General features: G+C 49.1%; 1 protein-coding gene across 1 annotated transcript in view; it reads right to left on the bottom strand.

Moving 5' to 3' along the window:
- The window catches only part of RERE (arginine-glutamic acid dipeptide (RE) repeats), a 301,925-nt gene that overhangs the window by 203,874 nt on the left and 84,509 nt on the right, over nucleotides 1-13,542 (bottom strand). The window contains 1 exon segment of the mRNA XM_015411042.1: nucleotides 4,083-4,188. Coding sequence (XP_015266528.1) covers nucleotides 4,083-4,188 — 106 coding nt within the window.

Below are 13,542 nucleotides of genomic sequence, written 5' to 3' on the forward strand. Positions count from 1 at the left end.
GCAGAGCAGAGTCAATAGAGGAGTGGAACAGGCCTTCACCATCAAAGGGGAGATCTCCTATGTACACCCTGGTATCAGGTGGCAAAGAAGTCATTCTCAGCCAGGAGTGCCTATGAAGGGTGACTGCTGAAGACATAGTTTTGGAGAATGGATCCAGTGAGTGCTTAGACGAATTCAGAAGCTGCTTCGCCAGAACCATGCCTTCCTTTTGTAGGGTTCGGGCTGCTTGAGTTTTGTCCTCAGGAAGAAAGGGCAGGATGTCAGAAAGTTGTTGCCATAATGTATACTGGTACCTACTTATACATGGAATGTAATTGGATGTTTTGATTCCCAGGGCACCCACTGAGTAAAAGCATCTCCCGAAAGCATCAAGCTTCTTGCTTTCCTTGTCAGAGGGAGTCATATGAGTGCGTCGAGTTCTGGAAGAAGAGGAGACAACCAATGGAGTTTGGTTTTGGATGGACGTGTAGAAAACCAGCTCCTTCCTCTTGCACTCTATACATGTGATTCAGTCTCCATGTCGACACTGATGCGGATGAGGGCTTCTCCCAGGGCACCTGCACCGCGTGTAGGAGTACTTTCGACATCGGAAGGGTGATCACTGTGGACGTGTCCATCTGGACGACATCATAAACCGCGTCCAATATCGATGGTTGAGGTTGGACAATAGACAGACCCAATGAATGAGCCATTCTTTTGACTAAATCCCCATAAGAAGACAAGTCCTCAGATGGGGAGATTGGGAGGTCTTCGGAGACATAATGTTTTGGAGAGGTATCTCCCTGTGAGATCTCACCCTAGGACTGGTCGACATTGGAAGCGACTGGAGAGGCCTCGGAAGGCGATGGAGACCTCTGGATAGGAATCGGCAGTGTATGAAGTGCATTCGGAGTAACTGACGATGGTGGTGGGGGAGGCGATGGAAGATGAGGCGCGACTTGCCTTGGAGGAGGAAATTTCGGTGGTTTGGAGAGGGATGCGGAGGGTGGTGGACGACGTGGACAGCGGGGTAGGGTTGAACGGTGGTCCCAATCTTCCAGTCTCATAGGCGTTAGCCAAGGCATCGATGCCGAAAGAGGGTAGGAAGAGAACCAGTACGGCATGTGATGACGATGGTCCCACGGGGGAAGCATCGATGAGTGATGTCGGTATCGGGAAGGAGAGCCCTGACCTGAAGGTGGCTTGGGCGAATAATCTCTCCTCGGTGATTGGGATGAGTGCTGCCGATCAAGACGGGCCGTATATTCATCCCATCGACCTCAAACATCCATGTAGACTGGAGAATGGGATCGGTCATCAGGTTGATATCGACGGTCCGAGTCGGAACGACCACTGGTCCAGGAGGAAGCAGACGTAGAGCGTTGACCAACACCAGAAACCGCTATTACCTCACCTTCAGCTTCGGAAGCCGATTCAGATGGGGAGCGTCGTCCAAGGTTCATGTCCTGTACCGAAGGATTCAACTGCCTGACTGGAGAGTCATGAATTTCAATTGGTGGCATCGATTGTACATCTGGCAGCTCAGATACAGACTGATGCATCGATAGGGAGTGTGACTGCGATATTGTTGACAGCGCAGAGCCCTCAGGGAGTACTACGCTGCTCACCTTGTGAGATTTATGCGAGTTCCCAGTGGACGACTTGTGGGAGGTATGTTTCTCTGACTTATTCCTCTTCTGTTTCTTCACCGGTGTCGAGGCAGAAGAAGCAGACTTGGAAGAGCGCTTCTTGGAGGGGGCTGGCCCTGTATCAGAAGCAGATTTGACTGGTCGAGGTGGTCTCAGCGTCGAGAGGGAATCCGTGGATCCTGGCGTCTACGTCGATTGTTTCGGCAGGGGATCCGTCGATACCAACGACTTCTGAGGGAGTTCAGTCGACACAGTTGAAGATGGAGGGACAAGGGCCGATTCCCAAAGGGCAACTTTCAACACTGCTGCTCTATTTTTGCGCGTTTGGTTTGAAAATTTTGTGCAGAAAGCACAACCCTCCGGATGGTGAGATTCACCCAAACAAATTATACAGAGTGTGTGTCTGTCTCGCGAAGCTAACTTACTCCCAACATGAGGCACACCTCTTAAAACACCCCCACTTCTTATCCATAAACAGTTCCTCAGACGTGAGGGGAGAGGGGAGGGGGTTGACGGTCCGAACACCATGGAAAGTTCTCACCCGACGCCTCCTCTAACAGTTCTTGACAAAAAGTCCAATATTCTGAGAAATAATCCAATGGAAGAAGAAAAACGAAGAATTCCCGAAGAGAGGAGAATAGGAACAAGCACCAACCGACGAAAGCTGCTACCAGCGCGGCGGTCAGAAGAGAACTGGCGGGATGTCTGCACTCCACCCCCCTGGGCATGCACAGTTGGGGTTCCCGCACAGGCTCAGGGTGGAGGCGCGAAAATCCCGTTGTGAGCTTTGTACAACACCAATCAGATCAGCGCAGACGCACTAGATCCCATAGGTGTGATGCACAGATACCACGAAGAAGATCTCATGTTTTTCCCCACCAGAGCAGACAACCCGAAGATACAGCTCCCTACACACTCCTGAAGATATCAGGTTTACTCTCTCCCCCCCCCTTAATGCCGCCCCATAACCCAAAGAGTGGTCCTGTAGGCATGTGATGCTCTTAGGCAGCTGAAACTAATTAGGCCTCGGTGTGCATGGTGCTTGTATAGAAGACTGCCAGGGAATCCCATGTAAGCCCCTCTGAGCTTCCTGAAGGAACGTGCAATATTTGTGTCAGGAACAAACAGGCAGAAGACTGGAGAGAAGGCGTGGGAACACACCTGCCCTCCCCACCCTTGGCCTCCACAAACTCATCAGAATGGAGGGTGCTGCAGGCTTTGAGCCTGAGAGGACCCCTGAGCTCAGAAGGCTCAATGCAGTAACATCTGGAAACTGATAGAGGCCCCATTGGTTTTCTCATTGGGGGAGGGGGGAAGAAGAAGAGAAGAAGAGATTGGATTTATACCCCGCCCTTCACTACCCAAAGGTATCTCAGAGCAGCTTACAAACTCCTTTCCCTCCCCCTCCCCACAACAGACACCCTGAGGTAGGCGTGGCTGAGGGAGCTCTTTTGAGAACTTCCCTTGAGAGAACAGCTCTGACAGAACTATGGCTTGCCCAAGGTCATCCAGCAGCTGCAAGTGGAGGAGTGGGGAATCAAACCCGGTTCTCCCAGATTAGAGTCCGCACACTTAACCTCTACACCAAACTGGACCGGGACACAGCCGAACGAAAGAGAGCAGAAGCAGCGAAGGTCTCCTTGCTGAACAGAAGAATGAAAATAAAGATCCTCTGAGGGGGGGTTATCTAAGGCTTTTCCCTTGAAGGCTGTTATTTGCTGTCTTTTGACCAAAATGCCCAAGAACTGCAAGTTGCTTCATTTGGCGATTGCATCCACTTCGGGCGACTGCTTGCATCCAAGAAGAGGCGCTTCCCAATAGATCTGAATGCAGCACACCAGGAACCACTGGAGAATTTAATGTTACTTAATGTACTAGTTTGTTTTTTACATCCATCCTTATTGAGATTGTATGAAGCAGAGATGTTTCACGTAAGTTTGTGAAAAGTATGTGTATATCTGAAGCATAGGAGTGAATGACACCTTCTCCTTAAGGTAGCACCATTCAAAGTACACAACTGACCCTGCCCCAGTGTTTGTTGTCTTCTCTCATAGATATTACTGGATGCAACTCTGTCATTGCAGCAAGGTCAGAACGAAGCCTGTGGCCGTAGCACAAGATACTGCAGACTTTTTCGCCCCGTCTCACCCAGCACGCCTCCTAAGTACAGGTCCTGACCCACTTGGCTTTTGTCTGTGCAAGTCCTATGATCTCCCGCATACGGTTTTCTGGGTGGTGAAAGGGGAATTCCTCTTTCCTTCCTTACCAGCAGAAAAGCAGGTCAAATCCAACCCTTGGTGTACCTAGGATCTGTTCTGACTTTCTGAACAATTCATGGAGGTCAGGAGTTGGGGCCAACAGGCATGATCCCACAATACACTCCCTCCCCCTGCATCTACCAATACAATCACGTGAACAGCAAGAGTTCCTCTGAATAGATGAGATCATACATACCATTCTCATTGTGTCGATCCTGCACTAAATGTTGATAGACGGAATCCGGGACTTCAGACTGGCGATAGTACCATTTGACGTTCATCAGAAGGTGGTCCCGTTTGCTCTGGAAGAAAAGAGCAAAGAAGGGCGTTACAGGACAGGGAAGCAGACAACCTGTCCCACGTGTTTTCCAGCTCAAAGGACAGAAGCACGGATGTGCTATAAGAAAGAATGGATCATATTCCCCATCAGTGCATGGACGTCAGAACCCAGAAGTAGGGTCGCACTCCCCAGCACTGTGTTTTTGCCCTCAGGTTCCACATAATGACCCTCCCATAAACACACAAGACTCTACTCCCTCTAACAAGACTGTTTCTTCTTAACACACAAGTTATGTCAGCTGATTTTCCCTTGAAGCTCACACTGGAGAACCTAGGGGTTCCGTCTGGTCTTCCCAGCTGCTACCTGCCACGCAGGCCCTGAAAAACACTTCCAATTCCTAGACTTTACCATGAAGGCTATGAACGTCAGCACCAAAACTTCCAGGAGCGTAACGCTGAAATAAGAGCACCTCAATTCTTTCTTAGCCATGTGTAAGAGTGTCCTACTAGTATAACATACATGGGTTTTGATACGTCTAAAACCCCAAGGCTCACATTTCATTTATTCACTGATATTCCACCTTTTATCACTGCACCAGTGGAGTACAGACAGATATTCTGGCTTGAGACAAGGCCCAGCTGGTGGGGACATCTAAATCACATTTTTGCCTACAAACGTGGATACTAAATCAAGATCGATGCATTTTTTTCTATACTCAGTTTGTCAGTGACGAGAATGAATGAGGAACAGAATATAAGAGCCCTTCTGGATCAGACCAATGGTCCATCTAGTCCAGTATCCTGTCTCACACAGTGGCCAACCAGTTCCTCTGGATGGCCAACAATGGGGAAGAGAGGCCGAGGCCTTTCCCTGATGTTGCCTCCTAGCTCTGGGATTAGAGGATTAGTGCCTCTGAATGTGGAGGTTCTCCTCAGCCACCATGGCTAGAAGCCATTGATAGACTTATCCTCCATGAATCTGTCTGATCTCCTTTTAAAACTGTTTATTCTTGTGGCCATCACTACATCCTCTGGCAGCAAATTCCACATCTGAATCACTCTCTGTGTAAAGCAGTATTTCCTTTTGTCCATCCTGAACCTACTGCCCATCAGTTTCATTGAATGCCCTCGAGTTTCAGTGTTTTTGGAGAAAAGGTTCTTTGTCAACTCTCTCCATCCCACGCATAATTTTATAAACCCCTATCATGTCCCTTTTAGTCGCCACTTTTCTAAATGGAAAAGTCCCAGACTCTTCAGCCTTTCCTCATAGGGAAGCGGCTCCAACCTCCTCAGAGAATGAGGATGGAGTGAGAAGGATGAAAATAAGCCAAGCTCATGCTTCCCATGACCAAACTAGAGGCTGCCAGCAACATCTGAAAACAGCCACAGAGTCTTGGTTTCTGGACAACAAACAAATTGGTGTCAGTTTATCGGATTCGGGCATCAATCAGGGCTCTTTTTGTAGAAAAAGCCCAGCAGGAACTCATTAGCATAATAGGCCACACCCAACAGCAGGAACTCATTAGCATGCCCCTGACAGCACAGCTCATTAGCACATTAGGCCGCACCCACATGTTACGAGAAGTGTGGTTATCCAGCCACACCCACCTTTTGCTTGTTATTCTGTTTACCTTGTTTGTTGTCAAAACCCAGGGCTTTTTTTGTAGCAGGAACTCTTTTTGCATGTTAGGCCACACACCCCTAATGTAGCCAATCCTAATGAGTTCCTGCTGTTGGGTGTGGCCTATTATGCTAATGAGTTCCTGCTGGACATGGCCAGCTCGGGAGCCAGCCGAAACTCCGTTCCTGTGCGTTCCTGCCCCTGGGCACCATAATAAACTATGGCTGGTCTGGAAGCAGGAAGTCTTCAGAACGTTAAGAGGTCTGTTTGGGATGCGTGGATGTAGACTGTGGTTCAGAGTCATTCTAAAGCTCCCTTTCCAAAATAACACTCGGAAGCCACCAGAACAACGGAATCAAGGCCTAACCCCTCAGAAAATCACCAAATGCACTTTGAAGTCTAAGGTTAGGGCTCACTTCAGGCCCAAGCACTTGTTCGTGCCTGCCCCCCCCCCCCAAGCAGAAGGGGCATCTTTAAAAGGAACCTTCAGGATGACATTTTCCTAGACAAGCACAATCTTCAGCCTTGCTCCAAGGGTTCATAAATCTTTCCAAACCACTGCAGTCCCATGAATGCAGGCAAGTGGACAAAACTACAGCTGGTAACAGGGAGGCCCCAGCTACTCTTTGTTGTATTACGGCCAATGCAATTACCTCTAATCCCTTCTGGGAAGCAGCGGCTGTGTCCATAAAGGCACCCAGCCAGATGTTACTTCCTCCTCAGGGCTTAAGGCTGGTTCCACGTGCTGCAATTTACAAGACCTTGAAGCAGTCTTCAGAAATCACATGATCTGGAAACTTTGTGTGTTTGGAAGTTTCTAACTGGTCCCAAAGGCTTTTAAAGCAGGCCCCAAACAGGTTATTGAAACATCCATTAAAGTTACCCCACCAGCTCTTTAAGATTTGTCAAAGAGAACACTGCTCAGGATACCACCTCCAGTAGATACAAGAGCAGGGACGTTTTGGTGGTCGACTGACTCCGCAGAATCTGCTTTCTCTGAAGGTCCATCTTTTCTCCATCTCTTGCCTCCAAATGTCTACTGAATCCCCCCCCCCCTTTACTTAACTCTCATAAGTGAAGGCATTTTTCTATTCCCTTTGGGGTTTAAGATTGGGATCTAATCTTTCAGAGCTTGCTTGTTTTACGATGCTTTAAATGCTTTTGAATGATTTCTAGGGTTTGGTTGTTTTTATTTTACTCTGTAAGCTGCTTTGGGGGCATGAGGCTAAAAAGAGATTTAAAAACACAGCAAATCAAGGGCACGGCACCGCCACAGCTTCTATTTGCATACTTTGCTCAGCCCGTGACTGTTCCCCCCCCCCCAAAAAAAAATCACACCAGCTTTGCAAATAAAAACATGGATCCTTTGTGGCTCACAGATAAAGAGCCCATGCAGTACCATGAAACACCCAGCTAGTGGCAGCATTACGCCAGGGAAAAAAATTAATAAGCCTTTCCTGTGGATGGTATGAGCACCTGTGCTTGACACAGCTTCTTCAAAAGCAGTTCAAACTGCAACAGCAGCATGCACTCATAAAAGCCTGAGAGAGAAATCAGCACTTCAAAGGCTTAAACAACAACAAAAAGCCCCTACGCTGCAATAAAAGCGCCCGTGGCTCAGTGGTAGAACACTTGCTTTGCAAGCAGAAGGTCCCTGGTTCAATCCTGGCCATCTCTGGCTAGAGGATCAGGTAGGCAGGGCTGGGAAAGGGTTTACTCTGCTGGAAAGCTGCTGCAAGTCTGAGTAGACAGTTCTAAACTAGACAGACCCACGGTCTCACTCAATACTAGGTAGCATCATTGTATGTTCAGTCACCTAAAGCAAGGCTTAATCTCTGATAGGTTCAGGTGGCCGTGTTGGTTTGAAGCAACAGACCAAAGTTTGAATCCAGTGGCACCTTTAAGACCAGTAAACGTGTGCATGCACACTTCATCAGATACCTCATGAAGTGTTCACGCATGTGACAGCTTATACCCAGAATTCAACTTTGCTGGTCTTTCTGATAGGAGAGTAGGAAAGGTTGGGGTGAAAAACAGGCTTCTTCGAACATTTAGCCTTTTAAAGCCTTTTCTATGTGCTACTGTCGAGTTAGGGATTTGTTGGGTGTGTGGCATCTAATTGCAGCCTTACCCAGGAAGATTCATAGAGTTGGAAGGGACCTCCAAGGTCATCTAGTCCAACCTACTGCACAAGGAAGGAAATTCACAAATACCTCCCTCTCACACACCTGCAGTGACCGCTGTTCTACACCCAGAAGATGACAAAAAAAACCCTCCAGGACCCCTGGCCAAACTGGCCTGGAGAAAAATTGCTTCCTGACCCCAATGTGGCAATCAACATTTCCCTGGGCATGTAAGAAAGGGCCACAAAAACTAAGCACTGAGGCAACCCTTCTTGCCCTCTCTCTCATAATCTGCCCAAGTTCACAAAATCAGCATTGCTGTCAGATGGCCATCTAGTTGCCAAATGGCCATCAAAGCTGCCTCGGTTTCCCCTGAAAACCACTGCCTCACCTGTGCACTCTGCTAGCAACACCAAGAATTACAGGGCACCCTCACATTCTGCTTAGAGAAACAGGCCATGCTAAATGTGCTATGACAGCTGGGATGTTGCCCTGCTTCCAAGGCCACAGATGAACACGTGAAGCTGTCTTATACTGAATCAGAACCTCGGTCCTGCATGGTCAGTCTTGTCTACTCAGATGGGCAGTGGCTCTCTAAGGTCTCGGGCTGAGCTCTTTCCCAACACCTCCTGCCTGGTCCTTTTAACTGGAGATGCTGGGGATTGAACCTGGGACCTTCTGAATGCCAAGCCGAGGCTCCTCCGCTGTGCCCCAGCCCCTCCCTATGCCCAGGTCCATCCATCAGCCACTACTCCAGGTATTTGGAACCCAAGACAGTTCCTGGGGCACCTCCCTCCTCAAAAAGGCAGCCAAGTCTGTTTCCCATGTTGGCCTGCCTGAAATCTCACAGCCTCAGGGTCAGAGGTCCAGGCTCCAGCTCCAGTGTTGCCGATTCAAAAATCTTTTGTGCTGATAAATCTCTACCAATGGTTTTTGTCCCGAGATACATATGCAGCACGGCGCTAGGCTCTTTAGCTAGCCATTTTGTGGTGGGGAGGGGGGAAGAGCCACCCCCCTCCCCCAACAAGCAAACCCCCAGTCCGATAGGAAGCCTGGCTCCAACTGTTCCCACCCACCTCTTCTCAGCATGCCTCTCTGAACCGCCTCACATCCGAAATGAAACAGACCCAGCAACAGAAGCGAGGCGAGAGCAGCTGGGACCCGGAATGAGACCGGAGCTGCTACCTGGAGAGAAGGGAGAGGAGGGCAGCCCGTTTTTCAGCAACGTTTGAAGGCAGGAAGTGGGATTCACTCGGAGTGCCTGCAGCAGGCTCAGCAGAGGAAAAAGAAGCCTGCGGAATCCACGGCAGGATCCCTGTGCCCCTTGGACGTTCCTCCTGCTGCCGCCTCGGCTGCCTGCGGGGCTTTCTGCTACACTCCCGCTGCTTGCTCTTGCCACGGGGTTTTTTTCCATTTGTAACGTCCTAACCTCTGCAGCATGCAGCGCCTGCAAATTTAACTGCTTCCGCTACCAGTTTAGTATAGATCATCCCTCCCAAGGAGGAAAGGTGGAAGACGTACAGAACAGACGGAGAAAGGAATAATCAGACCCCTGAAGTCACGTTTGGCAGGTCTGCAGCACTTCTGGCGTTCAAAGCACTTCCTGTATGTGACCATGTGGCCACAGTGATCCATGCAATGGTCACACACACACCCAGATTAGATTACTGTAAGTCGCTCTATGCAGGGCTACCCTTGAGACTGACCCAGAGACTGCAGTTGGTCCAGAATGCAGCTGTGCATGTTCTTACAGGAACTTCTTTCAGAGCCCACATCCAACCGGTGCTCCGCCAGCTGCAGTGGCTCCAGGTTGAATACCGGATCAGGTTCAAGGTTTTAGTGTTAACCTTTAAAGCCCTAAATGGCCTGGGACCAGCATAACTTTGGGACCACCTCTCCTGGTACATCCCTCAAAGAGCATTACGCTCCAGTAATAACAATCTACTGGTGATCCCAGGGCAAAGAGCGTCCAACTGTCCTCAACCAGAACCAGGGCTTTTTCAGCCCTGGCTCCCACCTGGTGGAACACTCAGCCGGGCGAGATCCAGGCCCAGCGGGATCAGATGCAGTTCCGCAGGGCCTGCAAGATGGAGTTGTTCTGCCAGGCCTACGGCTGAGGGCAGCGGCGGCTCTTCCATCTTAGACTAGCCTCTCTTTCTCTTTCCCCTCCCCTTTCCTTCATATCAGGTAGATTTTAGGCTATTTATCTCCCTCCTGGGATAAGGAGTACTAGACTGTGCCCTTTTATACGCCATCTATTAGTTGTTGTTGGTTGTTATCTTATTGTATTATAGAACTGTTTTTAAACTTTTACTATATGGAATGTTTTATAAACGTTGTTGCCCACTCTGAGCATGGGGGAGGACAGGTTGTAAATCTGATGACAGGCAGGCAGGCAGGCAGGCAGGCAGGTGATAAAATCTCACACAGGCCAGTATTACCACTGTCATACTGCAGACAGGGGTTGCAGCCAAGAGAGAAAGATGCCTGCCTCCAGTCACTCAATGACCTGTAGCAAGTGTGAGATTTGAACCAGGGACCCGCCAGATTGCAGCTCATTTTCCTAACCTACACCAGCCTCCCATCTGCAACTACAGTGTCTGAAGATGCTAACAGAAACTGGTACACTTTAGAGCAGGAGCTGCTGGCACAGCAACATGTATGTGGAATGTGGACAGTGTAGCCACAATCCAGGAAGTCCCTGGTTCAAATCTTGCTCCTGCTATAAACATGTTCAGGGGCTCCTTCTCTCCTTGCTTCAACTCCTGCATCTTCCCGCACAAGGGTCACAGTACACACCACCTCTCTTAATAAGTTTGCAATACGGATTCCAAGAAAACCATGTGTGTCAAGACCCTTGAGCGATGAAAGCGCTTAACACCACACGGGAGCAAATTTCCACCCTTTTGCAATTACGCCCTCATGGCTATGGGGGTTAGAAATTTGTTCTTTTTTTAATGTAGGTTTGTGACCACTATCACATTCTATGCTTCTTTGGGATATCAGTGTACACACAGGCCCGACTAATGGTTTCGCTGCACCTACTGGCTTTTCCTAAGCAGAAACTGGGAAGAGGGTATATCTTGGATGGCTCCAGAAGCTAATAATGCCACAGAAAACAAAGCAGGCCCCCCTCTTCATGAGAAGTCTGGCAGAGCCCAAGAAACCGCTTGGTAATCCACAGCACCACAAGGGGCGCACTAGACTGAATCTGCTCGAGGGAGAGGCTACAGCACTATGGTAGAGCATCCGCTGTGCATGCAGAAGGTCCCGGGTCCAATCCCCAGAATCTCCAGTTAAAAGGCTCAGGTAGTAGGTGATGTGAAAGACCTCCCTCGAGACCCTGGAGAGTCACTGCCAGTCTGAAGCAGACAATATTGACCTTGATGGACCAATGGTCATGTGAATATACACGCATTGAGCAAATCTAGAGAGACTCCCTATTCCACTGCAACCTGAGGGATTGCCAAATCCAGCCTCTCTTCAGAACAAGCACCAAGACACGAGACATACCCGGAGCCTCAAAAAAAAAATTTTTTTTTTTTTAAAGGAGGGGGTCAGCATTTGTTCCACCACGCTGACTCGCTGCCTTTGGGCTCTGTGCCCTCCTCTGCGCCAGCACGGAAGGGGGTTCTTAAAAGATCCCCATGCAGAAAAGCTGCAAACAAAAACCCCTTTGCTGTTAGTTACATTTAAATCCCCTGACAGATGATGCAACTGAAAATGTGCTGACGTGCTAATTTGCCGCAATCTGCTCTGGGTCTGATATCAGAAAGCGTTTCCCTTGCAAATCACGGCTCCCCTTTAAGGTATCGTGTCCCGGTGATTGCCTCTTTTGTGTCCAATTAATTCAAAAGGCTTAGCCATGGAAATCAAGCTCTTCCTCTAGCACAGCAACACTGCTCGGGGTGTGTGTGTGTGGAAATCAAATCTAGCCAGAAAGATCAGTGTCTAATAATCACATATTTTGCCTTACAGTTAAAAGCCCTCATTGAACTAAAATTGCTAAGCAGCGAATCATGCAGTTAGGGGAGACTAAAAGGCCACCGGGGCATACACACACCCATTGCAGCCTTCTCACACACACACCCTCGCCCCCACCCATATGCAAAAATCCAGGTGCTGATTTCACAGGTTTTAAGAATATTATAGGGACATTTTTCGGTTCAGGGGTTTTAGTTATTGACCTGAATTCAGATCTGTCCGTATCTCAGTGACCCCGAAAACTATAAGGCAAACAAATAAACCATAAGGCAGAGGCCAAGACAGTTGTTTGCTTAAAAGCTAGTTGAATCCGACTATAGGGGGTGGTGCTCATCTCCGTTTCCAAGCCGAAGAGCCAGCACTGTCCGAAGGCTTTTCCATGGTCATGTGGCCGGCATGACTAAATGCCAAGGCGCACGGAACGCTGTTTCCTTCCTGCCGAAGCAGTACCTGTTTATCTACTTGCAATTTCTTCCTTTCGAACTGCTAGGTTGGCAGGAGCTGGAACCAGAGACGGGAACTCACTCCGTCACGCGGCACTTGGGTCTCGAACGGCCAAACTACAGACCTTCTGGTCCGCAGCTCAGCGTCTTAACCTCTGAGCCACCACGGCCCCTAAGACAGTTGATACCAACTGCTTACTAGCATGTGCTGTGCTCTTCGAGTGGCCCTGCAACCTCCAGCCCGAAAGACATCCAGCTTACCTCAAACAGGGCCAGGGCCTTTTCAGCCCTGGCCCCAGCCTCATGGAACACACTCCGGACTGAGATCAGGGCCCTGCAGGATTTATTGTAATTCCGCAGGGCCTGCAAAACGGAGCTGTTCCGCCAGGCCTTTGGTTGAGGCGGCGGATGTCAAATAACATCTGGCCTCCCCTGCTTAAGCGACCGTGGCTCTATCTATATCTTGGACTCAGTGGCCTGTTTACGAAGAAGGAGATTACCCGCTGTGCTGTGAGTAGCTACTGAAATTAGTTGACAAAATCTTGGCTGTTTGTATTGCTGTCAATGAATTGTTTTAGTAATGACTGTATGATTTTATTGGATTATATGTTGTAAGCCGCCCCGAGCCCGCTTGTGGGGTAAGGGTGGGATATAAGTCTCAAAAATAAAATAGAACAAACAAATAAATCCTGTAACCCATTTTGATGAGACTTAAGGGGCAGACTAGTATTAGGGGACCAGCACACCCCCCAAACCCTTTTTAGAAAAGAAAGAAGTCTTAAGTTCTTGAAATGAATAAATTGCAACACAGCGACTGGCTGAAATATATATTTGGGCAACAGTAGCACAAATGCAGCTGCTGGGTGACCATGGGTCAGTCACAGTTCTCTCAGAACTGTTCTCTCAAGAGCTCTCTCAGCCCCACCTACCTCACAGGGTGTCTGTTGTGGGGAGAGGAAGGGAAAGGAGATTGTAAGCCACTCCTGAGACTTCGAGTGAAGGGCAGAATATAAATCCAATCTCTTCTCTTCTTCTAAAAAAAAGGTTTTGGCTCCCAACATCCAAAAGGGGGTGGGGAAAGCTGGTCTGGTGTTGCATACAGACCCCGGCTGCTGCCTCCTATAATGTCAACCAGATGCTGAAACCCTAGCCTTCGAGGTAGGTTCTGGGGGGGGGGGGGGGACCAACCCCCTCCCGAACACAACG

The sequence above is a fragment of the Gekko japonicus genome, unplaced genomic scaffold, assembly GCF_001447785.1.
Source record: "Gekko japonicus isolate JY-2015 unplaced genomic scaffold, Gekko_japonicus_V1.1 scaffold450, whole genome shotgun sequence".
Classification (NCBI taxonomy): Eukaryota; Metazoa; Chordata; class Lepidosauria; order Squamata; family Gekkonidae; genus Gekko; species Gekko japonicus.